At 44.7% G+C, this 20,895-nt stretch overlaps 1 protein-coding gene across 1 annotated transcript in view; it reads right to left on the bottom strand.

The window, feature by feature from the left end:
- Positions 1–20,895, bottom strand: part of PDE6A (phosphodiesterase 6A) — a 61,231-nt gene that overhangs the window by 18,633 nt on the left and 21,703 nt on the right. Inside the window, exons 6-14 of the mRNA XM_039239468.1 lie at positions 19,052–19,116; positions 12,565–12,631; positions 9,403–9,450; positions 6,080–6,229; positions 5,419–5,562; positions 3,509–3,574; positions 3,144–3,290; positions 1,793–1,900; positions 11–120 (exon numbers count right to left, since the gene is read on the bottom strand). Of these exons, the coding sequence (XP_039095399.1) occupies positions 11–120; positions 1,793–1,900; positions 3,144–3,290; positions 3,509–3,574; positions 5,419–5,562; positions 6,080–6,229; positions 9,403–9,450; positions 12,565–12,631; positions 19,052–19,116 (905 nt within the window). The remainder of the gene's footprint in view (positions 1–10; positions 121–1,792; positions 1,901–3,143; positions 3,291–3,508; positions 3,575–5,418; positions 5,563–6,079; positions 6,230–9,402; positions 9,451–12,564; positions 12,632–19,051; positions 19,117–20,895) is intronic.

Here is a 20,895-nt window from a genome sequence, read left to right as displayed (position 1 = left end):
GCTGACTCACTTCATCTGGTAGAGGTTGTTGGTGCCTCTGTGGTCAATGTCATGGCAGAAGGCAGCGGTGACCATGGCCAAGGCCTCTAGGTCCGTGAAGTATCGCTTCAGCTTTCCGGTCTGGAAGAGCATTCAGAGGTGCCACTCACTCCTTTCTTGCAGAGGTTGGAAGCAGAGAGGTGTAAGGGCGAGGGCCTGGTGCTTGGAAACAGGTGTGACCTTGGCTGTCCCCCTGGCACAATAGCATGACCAGATGTCTGTCTGTCTGGGACTGGGGGGTTTTCTGGGATGTGGGACTTTCCATACTTGAGCTGGAACAGTCCCAGGCAAATGGGGATTGTTGGTCACCCTACTCCTGAATGACCTGAGATGGTCCCAAACCCCCCGCCCCCCCCCCCCCCCCGGTCCACAGTATCCCAGTCTGCACACTGGAGGAGGAGGGCAGTGGACTAGATGATTGTTGAGAAATCACAACTGTCAGGTTTTAGGATTCGGGCGGTTTGTGAACATGCCCGGACTGGCAAAGCAAACCCTGCAAACCGGTCTCCAGGTTGAAGCACAGCCCAGGAGAATCTTTCCCCGGGTCTCCCTCACATACTTCTTTTTTATGCTGGGTGTTAGACTACTGGGTGGGGAAGAGCTCAGGAGACGTGATGCTGACTCTGTGACTTTAAGAAATAAATCAAATAAATCTGCGTTGTCACTGTGACCTTCTGTGATGGCCTGGCCAGGATCCTGGCCCCCAGGCCCTAGTGCATATTCTGGCCTGACCATTCCAGCCATGCGAGAAAAAAATGTGGATGAATGGGGCTGGACAAAGGCAGAGATTTGCATCATAATCTGAGTGGGAAACACTCTTACATGAAATCTCTCTGAACCCAACCCTCTGAGCCAAAAAGGCTGGCACAGATACACACAGGTATGTCCATCTCAGGATGCTGTGGCAGTGTTTGTAACAGCGAAAGAGAAAAAGCCACCCCTGTGTCTAACAATAGGGGTCTGGGCAAAGAAATGATGGTCTATGGTATTTGAACAATACAGGATACGGTGTGGCCATAAAATTCTATCGCAGATAAGCCTTGAAAACATTATGCTGAGTGAAATAAGTCAGACACAAAATGGCTAATGCTATATGATACTACTTACATGAGGCACTTAGGGTAGTCAAATTCATAGAGACAGAAAGGAGAAAAGTGGCCACCAGGCACGGAGAGTGGGGTATTGGAAGTGACTGTTTCATGGGGATAGAGTTTCTCTTTGGGAAGATGAAAAAGTTCTAGAGTGGATAGTAGTGATGGTTGCTCAACACTGGGAACGCACTTAATACTACTGGCTGAACTGTACGCCTGTAAATTGTTTAAATGGTAAGTCTCCTGGCATGTATATTTCACCGCAATAAAAAATTAAATACATGAAGAATGTGCTTAATATGCTTATATTTTTCCGAATGAAAAAAGCATATTAAAGGAGATTATTATTCAATTGGTTATAAACAAAATAAACTGTGTGCGTGCAAAAATACATCTCGACGCTTCTAGAAGAAAATTTGGAAGGAGTTGTGCCACGGTTCTCTCTCAATAACTGGACTGGGGTTGGGGTTAGCCTGCAGCTTTCCTTCACTTTTCTCTGTGCTTGGAATTCATCGATGCTAAACATGTACTGTTTTTGCATCAGTTTTAAAAAGCAACAGTTTTAGAAAGCAACGCTGCTACTGCCAGGTGGAGGTGCAGAGGTCGTCTGGTGTGGCGGGAGCCCCAGCTGCCGCCGTCCCGCCGCCATCCCGCTGCCGTACCACCAGCAAGGAGAACATGGTCTGTCCCACGTTGAAGCCATGCCGCCAGTTGTGGTAGGTGATCCTACGGTAGCCCTTGCTCAGCGAGTACATGAACCGCACCAGCGCCTGTAAACACACGTGCAGTAGTGAGGTCTGGGGCCCCGCCTCCTGAGGGAGGTCCCCCAGCAGTGAGGCCTGGGGCCCCGCCTCCTGAGGGAGGTACCCCAGCAGTGAGGCCTGGGGCCCCGCCTCCTGAGGGAGGTCCTCCAGCCCCCAAATCAGACAAGAGCAGGGCCAGCAATAGCTACAGTCGTCCCGTGTGAGTACTTTGCAAGCTGCTAAATCCTAGGAAAAGGGACGCTGTTATGAAACCAGGTAGATGTGAGTCACTCCACTTTCTCCACTAGTTACCCCTCATCAATGTTTCCCAAACTGTGCCCCAGGAGAAATACTGTCCTGGGAGATGCTATCAGGAGCTTTGCCCAGGAGGGTAAAACAAAAAGAAGTCTCTAAATCAGTGCTTCTCCAACTTGAGTGCCCATCAGAATCACCCAGAAGGCTTGTTAAAACACGAAATTTCTGATTCATTAGAGCTGGGAGAAAGTGCGTGTGTGTGTTTAAGAATTTGTGCTACTAGGGCCCCTAGGTTGCTCAGTCAGCTAAGCTTCCGACTTTGGCTCAGGTCACGATCTTGCCGTTACTGAGTTTGAGCCCCGCGTCAGGTTGTGTGCCGGCAGCTCAGAGCCTGGAGCCTGCTTCGAATTCTGTGTTTCCCATTTTCTCTCTCTCTCTCTCTCTGCTCCTCCCCTGCTTGTGCTCTCTCTCTCTCCTTCAGAAATGAATAAACATTAAAAAAAAGAATCTGTGAATTTGTGCTACTGATACATTCTCAGGTGGTGCCGATGTGGTTTGGGGCAGCACTTTGAAAACCGCTGCTTTAATCAAACAAATCTGGAAAATTCTGCAGGGAACACACCCCCAGCCCCGCCCTCCCTGTCCCCCCCACCCCCCCCCCGCAGCTCCTAGATCCCCAGCACACCCTAAGGAATCCTGCAGGGGAAGAGTCCTGCTTGCACTGATTCAACCCACATTTCCCACCCTTGTTTGATTATAGGTTCCCATTTATTCACAGCCTCAGAACTCAGTGCCTCACAACCCACTTTAAGAAGCAATGCACCCAAAACACCACAGTTCACAGGAACTGTAGGTCTCTTGTCTGATTCATGACTCATCTGTGCGACATGACTAACGCTTTAAATCCTACAAGCTGAGGACGCGCTGTTTTTGAGGCTTTACTGATTGAGTTAAAGAAAAAAATAGGAAGCCAGAAAGGAACAAAGGAAATCAGAGGGGTGTATTTTGCCCTTACCTCCTGAGGAATGTGAAATTTGTCCACCACTCTGAGCTCATAGTACATCTGTATGCCACATTTCACTAGTTCCAGCTCTGTCAGGGGTAAGTCGCTGAAGTGGAATTTATTAATTTCATATTTCTCTGCATCTGGCAGTTCTCCTTGCTGCGTGAGGAATGGACGCAAGTGGTTGGAGTACTCAAAGCGTTCCTACGTCTCTGCCCCCCAGCCCCCAGCCCCGTCCCCATCCCGGGTCTGCTGGGAGGATCGGAGCCGAGTGGCAAGGGTCCTGCTTTGCCGAGACAGCCCCCCACCACGTGCATGCTTGGGGCGCGCCCTGCACATGTCACACACAAGGGCCAGCGCGACTCTGCCCTGCTCACCAGGATCTCAGCAAGTTCCTCTTCCTCACATTCCCATGGCTCCTTCCCGAACACCTCTCTGGTTTTCTGCCGGGGGCCCAACATAGCAGAGGACAAAAAAAAAAAAAAATCAGTTACTGTATCTGGGGTCTAATTGTCCCTCCACGTCCCATTTCCATTCCCTTTCCTCCAAAGTCGTAGCAGCAGAGCCACCAACGCAGAGAGGCTGCCGTTCACCATTCGTTGATGGCAAATTCAAAGCCCTGGGCTTCCGGGGCCTTGGAGGCCTGTGTGCAAATTTGAGCTCTGCCACTTACTAGCTGTGCTATTCCATGCCTCTGATCCTCCATTTCCTCATCTGTAAAATGGGGATAACAAAATTACGTAACTGGTGAATTAAGCTTAGACATGTCAAGTACATGTACAAAGTATACAACTAATTAAATCATGCATGTAAGTCACTTAGTGCAGTGCTAGGCACAGAGCAAGCACTAGAATTCAATAATGTTGTTGCTGGTATTCTTAGCATTATTATTACTGACTGGGAGTCAGAAGGTCTTGTTCATGGTTCTGGCTGTTCTTCTCACTGCGTGGCTCAAGGCAAGTTCTTCCTTACCTGGACCCATTGTCCCATGCACGTGCCAGTGGAGGGTGGGAGGGGACCTGAGCCAGTTACTTGTTTCTGATTTCTTGACCCAGAGCAGTCTACTAACTTTTAACTGGTTCACTGAGGCTGTGTTTCCATAGTGTGCACATACCTATCATTTGGCTGAAATCAGGGACTGTGGCCAGCAAATTGTGAGTCAATCCATCCAAACTAGATGGCTTCTCCTTTGAATGTATCAGGTTTTGAGATGAAATTATCAAAGTTGTTATGATACGTTCCCAACTTAAGAAATCACTTCTGAAAACACTGGCCTGTATTGTTTCAAACTGTGAGGTCTATAAGCAAGGTCTTGGGTGCTTAGCTGGGCATCTTATCCAATGCCATTTGGCTAACTCAGTTTACTTCTAAGGTCATGGCCTTTTTGAGAACAAAATCCCAGTAATGATGAATCACTAATTCCCACACATCTTTGAAAGTGCTTCATCCAATGTCCTGCCCCAGGCAGGACTCTCTTCTATAGCATCCCTGCTAAATTAACATCCAGCCTCTACTTGGATACCTCTTTTGACGGGGTGCTCACTATCTTACAAGGCAGTCCATTCATAAGAGTGGTAGAGAATTTGCTCTGTATTCTGACAAAGGTTAAGTGAGACCTATTTAAAGAGCTGGGTGATTAGGAGACGAGTTACTTCTCCATCGTGGGCCTCAGTTTCTTTATATCTACAGTGAGGATAGAAACCCTTACCCTGCCCACCTTAGTGGACTATTGTGAGCATCAAACAACATTATAAGTCTAAAATTGTCTTATCAACTGCAAAGTGATTAAACTCTGCATGGACTCCCTACCAACATCTAACTCTTCTGTCCTACTTCTTTGCTCACCAAACTCCTCTGTGATCTGACTGGGTTTCTGTGTGAGCCCACCCCATAGAGAGGGTCTCTGAGAAACTGACCATTGTCCGTGGGGCTGTCAGATAGAGTTTCCTCTCAGAGCAGAGTCTCTGGTTGGGAGACTCTAACTCTCTTACCAAATCAGCCCTCCACACAGTGAAAAATGGAGTTTCTAGAGCTGTGAAGGCAAGATCTGGCCCTACGACTGAGGACGTGTGAGGGACAGCTGTCCCCAAGTCACACGGAGCGGCCATTATGTACGACTCTCTACTATGCGTGGATCCATCCATCCATCCAGCGTGAGGGGCCAGGGGCTTCCCTGCGGAATGCAAGCCCCCCTGTCTCTGCCTTCATGGAGCTTCCACATTGCTCTGGCCACATCTCCAGGACGCAGTCCCTGCTAGGGCAGAAACAATAAAAGAACTTCACCCACCAGGATTGTCTGGATCTCTTCATTGTCACACTTGACGTGGTATTTTACCATGTCCTGGAAAATGTCCTTCCTGTTTTCAAGTTTGTTCATTGATTCATAGGTGTCAGGATTTAAGACGGACCAGCCCAGGAACTGAGCTAAAGACTGCAAGGAAAGAAAAGAAGAGTTAGAGGCAGAACGTCCGGGCTCGATCCTGCCTCCGCAGTTTAGGGCAAGATGTTAAGACTCCATTTTCTCAGCTGCGAGATGGGTTCCTGACGTAAGCTGGGTGCTGCCCTCCACAAAGAGATAAAACAATGGATGAGAATGCACTTTCAAACAAAGCACCACTGTCATGTGTAGTAACTCCACACGAGGGGAACTTCCTGCCTCCGTGGGAGCAGGAGGTATTCTGCTCATTTTTACTGTGACCCTAAAAATGCTAAAAAGGTAAAGTTTGTTCATTCCCATTTGTTTTAAGGGGAATGTGGGTTTCCCTGACAACACGGACAGTGCCGAAGTGAGGAAGGAAGTGGACGTTGAGGCAGAGTCAGGGTAGCGTGTACAAGGGGAGCTCTTCCCCAGGCCACAGGTGAGGGCAGCAGTGCGCCAGGGCCCCCCAGCACGCCTGCAACAGGCCAGCTCCGAAACCCAACGGCAAAGGCCTCCCCGCAAACCATACCTCCATGAGGGTCTCATCCATTTCATCAAAGGGTTTCCCATCTTTGCGATTGTAAAACGTGGCCACCCCAACAATCTCTTCCTTCTTGTTCACAATTGGCATAGAAAGGACATTCTTAATCATCCATCCGGACTCATCCAGAGGCTCTTTCTACGAGAGAAGCCAGAGTAGGTTACGAATTTGTTGTTCAGGAGGACCTTTCATGCAGAAGTCTGGACAGCACCGGCCCTAGAAACAGCAGCCAGAGGGGTGCCTGGGTGGCTCTGTCGGGTTAAGCGTCTGACTCTTGATTTCAGCTCAGGTCATGGTCTCACGGTTTCGTGAGTTCGAGCCCCGCATCGGGCTCTGTGCTGATAGTGAGGAGCCTGCTTGGGATTCTCTGTCTCTCTCTCCCTCTCTCTCTCTCTCTGCCCGCCCCCGCCCCCACTCGTGCTGTCTCTGTCTCTCTCAAAATAAATAAATAAACTTAAAAAAAGGAAAAAAAAGAAATAGCAGTCAGAGAAGGGCAAGGGAACAATAATTCGGTCTGCTCATTATCAATGACATATGCAACAAGAGAGGAAGCTAATCAAAGGGGTTCAGATGTGATTAAACATGTGATGAGTCCCTGTGCCTCTGTGCATTCAAACTTTCAGACTTTCTGCCATGCAAGCTATTTAGGTATATTTAAAAAGTGCCCATGCCTTCCAGGTAATATATACAAAATGAAAACTGCAAAACAACTAGGGATTCTGTGGGAAGGTGGGGAACAAGCCTATCAAATCAGAGTGTAGCTGTGTAGACAAAACCTTTGGCTCCTCTCCATGCTTTGTTTATCACCTATTTTGGCAACAGATGAAAGTAGTCTAGAGTGTTTTACCTGCTTCTGATCATTCACAGATAATGATCTCTCTCTCTCTCTCTCCCCCTCTCTTTCTCTCACAAGCCACCAACTGCCGGAATGTGCTTAACAACACCATAATTAAAGGTTTTGTTTGTGTGTTTATCACTTGACTCTTGACGTGACTTTTGCGACTTTTGGCAGGTCATTTTATCTCCGTGGGCCTCAATTTCTCATCTGTGGATGGGGACGGTGGCAAGAACATGTGCCTCGTAGAACAAATGAGAAAACGAAGGTGAAATTTCTCGGTCAATCTCAGGGTGCCCTTTGTGAGCCATTTCCCACCTGACTGAGCCTCATTTTCATCACTTATAACAAGAGAACGACTGGACTAGGTAATTACCAGGCTCTTTTCCCACCGATTTGTAAACTGTCAGACATTTTACAACTGACCTAGAAGCTGAAAGAAATAAGGCACGAAGGTTGTCCTTAGGTTACTTGTAATCTAGAAGGTCAATGAGCAACTGCACTCCATGTGGGGAGTTTATTATGGTACTGGGGGAGCCAGAGAAGGGAAGGAAATCAAGGAAGGCTTCCTGTACTTGGAGAGCATTCTAGTCCAAAAGTTCCAAGATTCTTTTTTTTTTTAATGTGTATTTATTTTTGAGACAGAGACACAGCACGAGGAGGGAAGGGGCAGAGAAAGAGAGACATAGAATCGGAAGCAAGTTCTAGGCTCCAAGCTGTCAGCAGAGAGCCCAACGTGGGGCTCGAACTCACGAACTGAGAGATCATGACCTGAGCTGAAATCGGACGCTTAACCAACTGAGCCACCCAGGCATCCCAGAAAGTTCCAAGATTCTTAAGGTGGTGAGATGATGATGATGATGATGATGACGACGACGGTGGTGATGATTTCAGTAACACTCAAAGTCAGCACCTGGTGAAAAAATGACTCCAGGAGGGTTGCAGATTACAGCTCAAAGAGCAAGGGGCTGTTGGTCAGGAAACATGTCTGCCTTCCCCCAGCTCTTGACTTAAACTTGGGGAAGCTCTTTCTTCTGAAGGCCATGGTAAGGAGACGGTACTATTGAAAGTGAAATGCGAACACATTAAAGATTTTTAAGCAGAGAAGTTACTTGATGCAACCCATGTTTCAAAAACCACTCAAACTACTTTGTAGAGAATGTGTTGGAGGAAGAAGACTAGAATCCAAAAATGAGATCAGATTTTTTTTTTTAATGTGGGTACATGGAATTAATTGAGTAGAGACCCAATTCTGTGCAGGTCTAATCAGGTTAGCAACACGCGGCAACCATTTGGGCTTGTCACATTGTTATGCTCGAAATCCTAAGCCCACGATGTACAACGCTAACTCTGGAAGGGTATTCTCACAAAGTTCTTTCAACACATTCTTCAAGGAGTAAAAAAATAGTCCATAGATTTTTCTAAGAGGCATTTTTACTTTCTCTTCTTAGTTATTTCCTGATTGCTAATGATTTGTTTTTCTCATATCGAGTGTGCTAACCTCAACAAATATTTACAGGGCACCTGGAGCTGGAAATATTAAGAAAGATAAGGCCCAACCGTTGATCAAAGGAAGCTGATATTTTGCTGAGGAGAATGAATCTGAACTCAAGAAAGGGTAATAAAAGATAAAGAAGGGGAATATAGTGGGAGAGAATTCCCTGGCATGGCCTCCCAGGCCATGTGTCATCTGGCCTTAGTCTACTTCTCTAGAATCGCCTCTTGGCACTTTCTGCTGTCTCGTGCTCAAATTCACTAGTCTATCGTAGTTCCTCCCAACAAGCCCTCTCTGTCTGCAGCCTTCTCCCCTTTCTCTGCTGCCCAAGCATAATTTCTCAAGGGCACGTTTCTTGTTTACTTCCAGATTAAGTCAGGTCCCCAGCGAGATCCCCCTGTCTATCCCTCTATCCCTCTGTCCTTTGACCAGCCTTTCTCCCGTACAACCCTGAGCCCCCTGGAGATAAAGACCATGTCTGTCTGGTCCACTATGGTAGCCAGTGTAGCACTGCGTCAATTCCTCGCACAGAGGATGCCCTTCATCAACATTTGTAGAAAAGACAAACAAAATCAAATGGAGTGCTAAACAATATTCTACGAAAAGCCCAAAGAGACAGAAATAATATTAGCCAGATGAAACAGAATAAAACTTCATAGAAGTTTCATGGCATTTGAGGTTGATTGAAGGGCAGAGAGGATTTGGGCAGGGCATGATAGTTGGGGAGGGTGGGATGGGGGGACAGCATAAGCAAAGGTCCTGAGGGCAGAAAGCAAAGGGTGTGAACATTCAAACCAAATAGGACCTTGGAATCTACGCAGCTAACTCTCTCCCCACTTCCATGGGCACATGACTTTTTTCCATCCACCTTTTCACTTTATTGAGACTGCTTTCCAATAAACAGACGGATTTTAATGCATTCTCCTCCTCTTGGGGGGAGCAATATCATATGACTAAGAGAACAAACAAAAAATGACTTACCTGGAATTCAAAAAAGTCCTCTGCAGGCGCATTCATGATGTTGCAGATCTGAAAGCCGTGAAGAGGAATAAAGGAGCTCTGATTACTCGTGATAACATACCTAGTGAAGCCGGCATGCTGTTTTTTAGAAATGCCTTGTCCTTGCCCAAGGCGTTCACATTCTTTTCTTTAGGTAGATCTGGTCGAGATGTTTCTGAATGATTAACTGAGGCTTTTGGAAGAAAAGCTACCTTATAAACATTAATTCTTGCTGTTCGCTTCACCCCTCATGCATTTCTAAGCTTTGAAAAAATTAAGGCTACAATCTGTCATTATTCATAGCCGTATAACATCTCATGTTCTTGTCTCCCTTTGTTGAATATTTGGGTTGTATCCAGTTTTTGTTATTATTACTATCAAGAATGCTAAGCGTCTTTAAAGCGGTTACATTTGGGTTTGGTATTGTTTGTTTTGTAAGGAAGGAGGGTTTTTTTTCCCCCTGTGGGCATAAACCTCAAAGTAGAATGAGAAATAAAAGTGTTGTAGCTCTGGTTTTATATGGCCACATTCCTCTCCTAAAATGTGAACCCGTTAACCCTGCCATATGGATGGGACACACCCCATCCCTCCAGAGCCCTGCACGTGGGGCCGCTGTGTACAGTTGCATAATGTGTGTACCACACGAAAGCATACCCCTGAAGGGCTGATTGGGAGTTAAAATCCAGCTTATCCTTGACTTGCAGGAAGGCGCCCCTAGTCTTTCTCTCTTCGTCTACTGAGAAGGGATGCTTTTCAAGCTCTCAAAAAGTCACCCAAAGGGTTTGAAGTAACCTTGCCTGTCCCATCCGCCATGACCATCCTGTGGTCTCAGAGGATGAGCTGCCTCTGCTTCTGTTCAAGAACTGCTTACCTACTGCCCCATCCCTCTGGCCTCTCTTTGGACCAATTCCATTAGTTGGCGTTGTTCTCTCCTGACTTCTGACCTCTCTGAGGGCTCTTACCCTAAGCCATGAGCTTGCTTGAGTCTCTCCCATCCTTGAAAAGGAAATCTCTCTTCACCCAAACACGGTCCCAGTAGCAGCCATGCAGACTTTCTTCTCTTCTTTTCTTTTGTGATTCTCTACCTACTTATTATCCAGCCACGCCCCAGCAGACCCCACGCCAGCTTCCACCTCCACTTCCCCACCATATCTGTTCTCATCAGGGCCACCAATGACCTAATTGCCAAACTCAATAGGGTTTTTCCGTTCTTATCTCACTCTGTCACTTTTGCTGTGTTTGGCCATCTCTCTCCTTGAATCTTTCTGCTTCCTCGGTTTCCATGATACTACTCGCTCCTGGGTCTCCAGATCCCTCTGAACCCTCCTTCTATTCTTCACACAGTCCTCTTTAGTCTTTAAGTGCCGGCATCCAACAGCATCCCACCCCAGGTCCCAATCACTCTCCCTGGTGACTTCATCCACACACATGGTTTCAAGCACCATCGGGTACTGACGTCTTCCAACCCCCCATCTCCATCTCTCCTCTCTCTCCATAGCTTCTGAGTCATCCCTTCAACTGGCCACTGGACATCTACTGCCTAACATTGCCTCAGTGTCATCTTGTCTGACACTGACCTTATTATCTCACATCCAAACCTCAGGTCAGCACTACTTATCCAATCTAGAAGCTCAAAATTAGCTCTGGGTCTTCTCCCTCCCTCTCTGCACAGAATCACAAAGTCCTGCCCACTTTACCCTCCTGATGATATTAGATCTGATCCCTGATCTCCCTCTCTTCATCTTGTCTCTGTGGGACTTGTGTGAGTGTTAAATGAGCCAGTTTACTTACTGCATGGCTCGTAGGCACTCAATGGCTGTTGGTGATAATGATAGTGCTCTTCACTACCTATGCCTTGTGGAAATGCCCATCTTCCCTTGCTTGTAAGAATGTACATTTGCTCTGCCTCTTAATCTCTTCAGATCTATTTTCCAGGGAGCTCCCAGAGTTATCTTTTTAACATGGAAATTGACTATGTCAATCTCTTGCTTAAAAACTCATTGCCTGTAGATTAAAGTCCCATCCAGTGACCCCGCATCCAAGACCACTGCTATCTGGCACTTCCTTCCCTCTCAAGCCTCATCTCTCTCTCTCTCTTTTTTTTTTTTAATGTTTTTATTTATTTCTGAGACAGACAGACAGAGAGAGAGAGAGAGAGGCAGTGTGAGCAGGGGAGGGTCAGAGAGAGAGGGAGACACAGAATCTGAAACATCAAGCCTCATCTCTTGACATGTCACTATCTCAGAGCTAATATTCCAGCCACACTAAGCTGCATGCACCACGCCGTTCAAACCTCCAGCACTTTGCTGCCTCCCCCTGGAATCCCCTTTCCTGCTCTTATTTGCCTAATACCTATTTATTTCAAAACACAACTCAGACCAACACTCTAGGAAGAAAAGGTTGGTTTAGATGCCCCCTACCCTGCGCTCCTAAAATATACCAAGTATATCTCTATTGTGCCCTTATCACATTGGAGCATAAGAAGCTGTTTAAAATATCTCCTCATTTAGAAACTGTATCCAGTGCGTCTGTCTTTCCATCCCCAGGGCCTTTCCACCCCCAGGGCCAATTACGGTGCCCGGGACATAGCAAATGTTCAACAAGTAAGCTGCTTGCAATAGGAGCAGCACTGAGTAGTGTGTGCCTGGGGAAGGCTACAGGGGTGACCAGGCTCAAATATGGGGTGATGTGCAGCTAACAGACAAGACCCTTCTCTCCAGGGCAGGGAAGGCTTGCCTCATCTTTGACCCTGAGTGGGTGGGGCATGGTGGGAGATAGAGCATGTTAACTGCGGTACCGGTGATTCGGCGGAAACGTGGCGGGGAGGAAGGGTTGGGGCGTGGTCTGTGTTGAGCCTGGAAGACCCCTTGCCTTCCTCCCTGACATACGCGCAAGTATCCTTAGTTGTCGGTCAGACAAAGCACCTTGTCATCTAAGGGTATCTCATCTGTGCATTTCACATGTCCTCAAATGTCAATTCTCCCTTCATGTCCTTGGACCAAGTATCAAGTGAATTGAGGAATGAAAGACTCACGCTTTTAGAGACCCACTTCCCACCGTGTTTCCCACTCTCTCGATCTGAAATCCTTTCACACTTGAGTCCAAAGATTCAAGACCCTCCCCCTTCAAAGTTGCATTACTTACCAGGCCATTCTGGGCAACATAGGTGGGGAGACCGCTTACTAAAGCCCAGTGATCAGGAGGTGGGTTCCTGTAAAGGCCAAAGATAACTGGTAACTTTTGATGTAGGGACAGTTGGACTAAAACTTTGAATCTGGGTCTTGTCCTCCCTCTACTCTCTTGGGGCTCCCAGTCCCTGCTTACATTCCCTAAGCCTCAATGAGCCCCAAATCTTATCTAAGCCTCTTACTATTCAAATTTAGACATGAAAAAAAGCCTGACCAATACAACATTTTAAGAGTGCACGCTGAGTTTGACAATCCAAGAAAAAGGACCACATTCAGATTGTTGACTGCTGAGCAAAAAGAAGCACATCGTTTCCATAAATACTTATACACAAAGAAGTAGCTTAATACAATCGAGGGGGGGAACACATCTATGGTGGACTCCTACCACGTACCAAGCACTAAGCTGGGTGCTTTACATACTGATTTATCCCTTGTGACAATATTACAATTTTTGATATTATTGTCTTTTAAAAAATTTTTTTAAAACATTTATTCATTTTTGAGAGACAGAGACAGAGCACAAGCAGGGGAGGGGCCGAGAGAGAGGGAAACAGAGGATCCAAAGCAGGCTCCAGGCTCTGAGCTATCAGCACAGAGCCCAATGCCGGGCTTGAACTCACAAACCCGTGAGATTATGACCTGAGTATAAGTCAGATGCTCAACCGACTGAGCCACCCAGGTGCCCCGATATTATTATCTTTTATTTATTGTAAGATTATACTTGTTTGTTGTGAGAAAAAAACATAAAATCTTCATGAATCATTCGAAAGTGAACATCCATAAAACCACACCCAGGTCAAGAACAACCTTGTCAGCACCTTGGAAGTCCTGGCTTGTATATTAGAGTTTCCCTTGCTCCATGTATCTGTCGATACTTAGTATTTTCAAACATTAAAAAACAATTCTCCTTGAGGTGCCTGGGGGGCTCAGGTGGTTAAGTGCCTGTCTCTTGGTTTCACCTCAGGTCATGATATCATGGTTCATGAGACAGAGTCCCACGGTGGGATCTGCACTGATAGTGTGGAGCCTGCTTGGGATTCTCTCTTTCCCTCTCTCTCTGCCTCTCCCCTGCTCTCACACACACGTATTCTCTCTGTCTCTTTCAAAATGAATAAATAAATTTTTTTTAAAAATATTTAAATTCTCTTTAGAGACTTAAAGTTCTCTATGGAGATAATTATGTCATGTTTCTCTTAAGGTAGCAAACTGTATTGGTTGATGGTTCTAATGTTAAACCAACCTTGCATTCCTGGAATAAACCCAATTGGGTCATGATACATAATTGCTTGTCAGTTACTATTTGCTTAAAAATGTAAAAATCAATTATTTTCTTTTACTGAAGTGCAGCTGACACACAATGTTCCATTAGTTTTGGGTGGACAGCATAGTAGTTTGACAACTGTATACATTTTATTCCGCTTACCACAAGTGTACCATCTGTCACCATACAGCACTATTACAAAACCATTAACTACATTCCCTATGCTGCACCTTTCATCCCTGTGACTTATTCATTCCTTGTTTGCTAAAATTTGCATCTATGTCCACAAGTGAGTTTCCTCTGAATAGTCCTTTTTTACATAGTCCTTGCTGGGTTTTGTTATCCGGTTTATATCAGCCACTTCTTTTTCTATTCTCTCGGATGATTTGCATGAGGATTGCATTATATCTTCCTTAAATATTTTGTAGAACTTACCCCTGAAGGCATCTGAGCCTGGGGTGTCTTGGTGGGTAGGTTTTGATTTATTTTATTGCTCTAAGACTATTACAGCTTTCTATTTCTTCTTGATTTGTATTTAGCAGGTTTTCCTTTTCCAGGGATTTGCCTAACTCATCTAACTTTAAAATGTTTTTGGCAAAATATCCTCTTGTGTTTTTAATGTTTGTGTTACTGTGGTTTTCCTCATTTTAATTTCTGACACAACTCACTCGATGTCCTCTCTATTTTTCTTGTTCCGTCTTTCCAGAAATTTGTCAGTTGTATTCACCTGCTCAAGGAACCGACTTTTGGCATTTGTTCACTATTTATCTTTTTATATTTTATTAATTTATGGGCTTATCTTTATTCTCTGGGTTTACTTTTCTGCTGGTTTGTTGTCAATTTCTTGAACTGCTATGATAGGCGGCTTCTGTCTGTCCCTCCAGACCCACTCTCAACCCTGCTCCTCCCTGGGTCGTCTTTATGGAGTGACTACATAGGGCTTTTGGCCTTCTAGCTTCTAGTTGAGTTTGGCCCAGTGTGGGGACCTGACCAAAGACTAGAGGAAGATAGAACAGTGAGGTCATGTTATTTATTTCCCTGGGTCCCACTGGCAAGGTTGCTTTGGGCTTGCTCTGTTCCTTGACTAAAAGGCAATACTTCTCTCAAGGTGGTCCATTCTACACGACCCCTTATTTCTCCAGGTTCTAGAAATCTCTCTCTTTGGGTCCAGGAGAGGTTGTAACAACATCACTACTAGTACATTCTCTTGTGGTTTTCTTCATTGTACCCACACCTCTGTAATTGCTGCTTTGTAAATAAGCCTTCCTTGAACTATCCTAATTTGGATGTGACACCTACTATCTGTTGGAACCCTGACCAATACAGGTGGTTACATAGTTCATTACTTTTTCAGCTTTTATTCTTTTCTAACATGTATATTTAAAGCTGTAAATTTCACCTTGAGCATGATTTCACTGCATCACGTAGGTTTTGATGTGTAGCATCTTTGTTATTTTTCAGTTCAGAATATATACTCATTTCTACTGATTGATTCTTTTACCCATGAGTTATTTGGAAGTGATTCCTTCTTCCAAGGGTAGTTCTAGCTTCCTAGTTGCATGTGAAGAGTATTCTAATTAGCTTTTTGTTATTGGTTTCTAGAATATTTTCATTGTGACCAGGGGACATTCTATATATTATTTCAATCTTTTGAAATATATGAAGTTTACTTTATGGTCCATTATATCACCAATTATTGTAAATGTCACATGTATGCTTGAAAAGATTGAGTATCCTCTAACTTGGAGGATGGGATGCCATGTTCTCTCTCTCTCCCTCTCTGTATGTATGTATGTGTATATATATATGTGTACATATATATCCATTAGATTAAATTTAATTATGTTATTTCAATATTCTATATGTGTTTTAGTCTGATCCTCCTACCATTTAGCAAACATAGCTTTGTCTATATCTCCTTATATGTCTGTCAGCTTTTTTTTTTTTTTTGGTGAGGCCATGTTATTTAGTGTATACAAATTAAGAATTGTAATATCTTTCTGTTATATCAAGGTGAATTAACCCCTGTATCATTAGGAAGTGACTACCTATATCTCTCCTTAGGCTCTTTCTCATAATGTCTAATTTTATCTGATATTAATATAGTTATATCAGTTTTTTCAATAGCATTTGCATGGTATATGTTTTTTCATTCTTTTACTGTCAACCTTTCTGTAATCTTATCTTTTAGGTAGATCTCTTATAAACAGGATATATAGTACTTCTTCATATCTAGAAAGTCAAACGTTCCTTGACAGACCATTTCTTACATGTAACTGAGAAAGATAAAATGCTGCCTGTTAATCTGAAACTTAATGCATTTTGAGCTTGTAATTATTACTTTATTAATATCAACAGATCACCTTTTCTTATCTTTTTGTGCCATTCAAAACAACTTTTTGTTTCAGTGCTGTGTTATAGTATATAATCTCTTTTAGTTACTTTATATGGCAATTAAATTCAATGTGGATACAACCAACAGTGCACATAACTCAACTGAAGTCCCAGCAATATGAATGGTAATGGCCAAGTTCATGCACAGACAGGCAATAACAACTACATCATGACTGCCAGCTGGCTGACAGCAATTATACAGTGTCACCAATTCTGTTTCAGAAATGTCAAAATGTAGAAAACTATGCATCTTAGAATCAATGAAGTATGATAGATTTCTCCTTTATCTGGGTTGGCAATATTTGTCATTTAACTGGAACATTTAGTTGACTTATATTTAAAGTAATTATTGATATATTTTATTTATTTATTTATTTATTTATTTATTTTTTAAATATTTTTTATTTCTTTCTAGGAGAGAGAGGGAGACAGCACGAGCAGGGGAGGGTCAGAGAGAGAGGGAGTCACAGACTGAAACAGGCTCCAGGCTTCGAGCTGGCAGTCAGCACAGAGCCTGAGGCGGGGCTCGAACCCATGAACCTTGAGATCATGACCTAAGGGAAAGTCGGACGCTTAACCAACTAAGCCACCCAGGCGCCCCTTGATATATTTTATTTAAATGTTATCTTAATGTGCACTTTTTTTCCTCACCTGCTCTTTGTTCTTTCTAAACCTTACTTTGTCTTCTTTTGGCTTGATTAACCATTTACATACTACTCGGTTTTCCCCTCTCTTAGTTTAGATAGCATATTCTTTGGCAATCAGGATATTTGCAAATATTCTGGCTCTCATTCCTGGGCATACGAGAGGGTTGCGTTTTCAGTCTGCTTGAAGTTAGGTGTGGCCATACACTAACTCTGGCCAATGAAATGTGAGAAGAAGTAAAGGGGGCCACTTCCGGAGGAATGTTTAAAAGTCAGTGTGTTTTGTCCTGTTCTCATTTCCTTCTGGCAAATTAGTCAGCCTCCCAAGGTTCAAAATGGTGGCCTCTCTATTATCTATGGTCCCTGCCTGTCTACAATCCATGCATGACACTCTAACCACACTCACCCACCTCAATTTACATCTAGTGGGAGGATAGATAAATCTTTACTGTTTATACCATTAAGGTCTTAAGGTTTTGTTGCCATAGCACAGCCTGGCCTATTTTGATTCAAAAATTGCTATCAGAAACAGGGTGCTGCCATAACAGAGAACCTAAAATACATGACTTGGCTTAGGGCCTGGGTGGAAGGTAACAAAGTGAAAGTTGTCACAAGCTAGAAGGATACGATGCTTGATGAACAGTGGTAAGACATTGGGGAAAACTTAGAACACAGATAATGAGTTTAATAAACTTATACCTTTAGAAAAGGAGTCATAAAACAGAATGGTTAAAGAGTATGCATTTGAGGGCCACCCGTGTGGCTCAGTCAGTTAAGTGTCTGACTCTTGGTCATGATCTCATGGTATCATGAATTCAAGCCCTGCGTGGGGCTCCATGCAGACAGTATGCTGACAGTGTGAAATCTGCTTGGGGTTCTCTGTCTCCCTCTCTCTTTGCCCCTCCCCCATTTACCCAATCTCTGTGTCTCTCAAAATAAATAAATACACTTAAAAAAAAAAAGAGTATGTATTTGATAAAGTTAGAACAACAATGGGGCACCTGGGTGGTTCAGTTGGTTAAGCATCTGCATCCGACTTTGGCCCAGGTCATGATCTCACAGTTTGTGGGTTCAAGCCCTCCATCAGGCTCTGCGCTGACAGCTCAGCAGCTCAGAGCCTGGAGCCTGCTTCAGATTCTGTGTCTCCCTCTCTCCCTCTCTATTCCTACCCTGCTCACTCTCTGGCTCTCTCTTTCTCTCAAAAATAAACATTTAATAATTAAAAAAAAGAACAACAACAAAAGAAAGGGATAAGCTTAGAAAATAATCAGTTCTTATGCAAACAGGAATGAGTAGAGAAAACCCCAGAAACTCAAGGCCTTGAAACAGCCTCTCATCACCAAACAGTCAAAGATAAGCCCAAGAACTGGGTTATCTGAGTGACAAGATTATTATAATTCAGGCCAGCAACCAAGAAGAACTCCATTGTGACCTTTCACACCCACTTGTTCAAGGCTTAAGGTGACCTACGGTAAATCCCCCAGAGTCTGAATTGGGCCCGGAGATGTTTGCCATTCAGTTGAAAAAGTGAGTGGGTTTGAAGACAGAACTGTGGGCCGTGCCTCTTAGCACATGGAGAGGATTCAAATAGATAACAAGGCAGCTAAGTTTTGACAGTGAACTACTGACCATAAAAGTACAAGCTAATACCTTTTTTAGGTTCTTGACTGCTAGAATCTTAAAATGGCCTTTGAATCCTTACCACTTACAGGGAGGTAGAGGCCTTGCTCTCTGGGAGTTCTCTCCTCCTCATTATCCATTATCCTCCATGGTCAGGTAAGAGAGGACAATAGAGAATAAAATTTCCGTGGGAACCGAGTTGCTTTCCTCACCAGCTTCTTGCCTTTGCCTCACCCTCCTGTGTGGGCCCCAGGTTTGCCTCCACAGAAAACCACTGGAAAACTCTGATCAGACCCACGGTCTCATTCTGTAGATGGAGAACTGAGGCCTGGGACTGGAACTTCCAGCAGCTGCCTCTTTTCCTAACCTGTATGGTCTTTCCACCCTTCCACACCCTCTCCTTCCTCTTCTCCTTGTCTCTAACCAAGTGTGTGGCCTTCTTGGGTGTGCTTTAGTGTTGGTCTTGGAATGAGTAGACGGTGATAACATGCCTACAATTCTACATGTTTTGAGAAGAAACTTACGGGATTACTTTGATGTCTTCTTTGCCATGCAGGATATAGTCAATGACCTTGTAAAAGTTGATTTCCTAGGCAAAAGAGATAAAGAAATATATAACTTGACAGCCAGAGACCAAACTTCAGCATGAGTGCGTCCATGAGACAGGGCTTGTTTTCTACCGTATGCCCTGTGGTTTTCCAGAAACACCAGCCTGGCCCTCTAAGGGTGTATCCCAGCTGCCTCTGAGCTGAGTGTCCTCAGCTGACTCATGACTCAGCATGCTTAACCTTGGAACCAGCTCAGGGTGGCAGGGGCTGGGATCTGGGAAGGAGGGATAGGAAATGGTTCCAAAGGGAGCTGGGGTTGAGTACAAGGACAAAGAGAGAAAGACTGCTTTCTGGAGTCCAGGGAGAGAGGGAGGTGGAAAGGAGACTCCTATCCCATTTAGAGTTTTGTCAACACAGCCATCCCTGCAGGGCTCAGCTCCATGGCCACAGCCCCCTTTTCTCCTTCACACCCACCACTCAGCTCCTCTCTTTGTTGCATCAGCTCTTCCAGACCTGTCTTCCCAATCTTGCCTCATGTCCCCCAACTCACGTTCCACCTCTTCCATCCCTAACACCTCCTTGCACCTAAAAACCCACATTCTCTAAAGTAGATGTGTTCAGTCACACGACTTCCTAACGTGTAATGGGATATTGGCACATGGCTCCTTTCCCTTAGCTCTCCAGGGAAAATTCCTTGACCTTATTAGATCCTCTCAGTACCCAGCTGTGGTAGGCAGGTTAGAAACCATTTTACAATTTGGAAAACAGACCCAGAGAGAGGAAGGGACTTATTTATAGTAGACTGTGAGCTAGGACCCGGAAGCTAAGCCTTGACTCCTATGCTCAGGGCTCTCTCTGTGTGATGCCACTTAAGGTTAACCTTATGTGAACCTAGAATAGGGTTTTACTCTATGCATCATTCTCACCCAGGACAGGGCTATTCGAAGTGTAGTCCCCGGACTGGGAAAGTCTGCAAGCTATTTGGTACCATTCCATGATGAGATAAAAACAGAAATTGAGAGAGAGTTTAGAAACTTTTAGAGCAGTTTGACTGAGTGAAGTTAGGTCTGTTGAAACTAATAAAAGGGGGGAGGGACGGGATTTCCATTTCATATGTCTTAAATTTTTTTCTAGTTATATGTTGTTCTCCCATTTTGAAGAGTATCAGTCCAAAATGGATTGGAAATTAAAATGACAACAATAACAACAATAACTGTTCCTCACCTGCAGTGCTTTGAGAAGACCCATTTGAGGGATTTAAGTGTAGACACCTAAGCCCTCTCTTGGTTTCCTGACCCAGAATCTCCACAGAGAGGAATTCCTGATCCAGTCAGGGGTGTCTGAATGTCCATTTGGTTGATAGGTGATCTCGACCTTCTTCAGGCTCCAGAGGGAGAGGCGCTGCTCATCCCGATTAGCAGCTCCTGAAAAGAGTCATGTTCTGGTCTTGGGTCTACTATGTGCACTTTTGGGGGCTCAGTTTCCCCAGCTGGAAAACAGTTGGCATGTGCTTCTCTGAGCTGCCCTAATGGAGGCAGAGCTGGGCACCTGGAGATCCTGCATGTCTCTTTGTTCTCTCTCCCTGCCTTTCCAGTACTCTTCCCCCATTCCTCCCTGGCCACGGCAACCTGTGGAAGCGGAGGAGTCTAATCAGAACATTTAATCCCCAAAGTTCTTCCCAACTACGACCCTAAGATTGTTGTTGGGTGGTTAGCCATATCCCTCAGAGATTAAAACGCACGTCTTCTTTGAACCAGCAATTCCACAGGTGGGAATGAATCCTATAGTTACACTTCTAAGTGGGGATCAAAGCACTGTTT

Source organism: Hyaena hyaena, unplaced genomic scaffold, assembly GCF_003009895.1.
Source record: "Hyaena hyaena isolate Hyena2069 unplaced genomic scaffold, ASM300989v1 scaffold_157, whole genome shotgun sequence".
NCBI lineage: Eukaryota > Metazoa > Chordata > Mammalia > Carnivora > Hyaenidae > Hyaena > Hyaena hyaena.
Note: the sequence above shows the minus strand (reverse complement) of the source record. Positions and strands in the feature narration are given on the sequence as shown.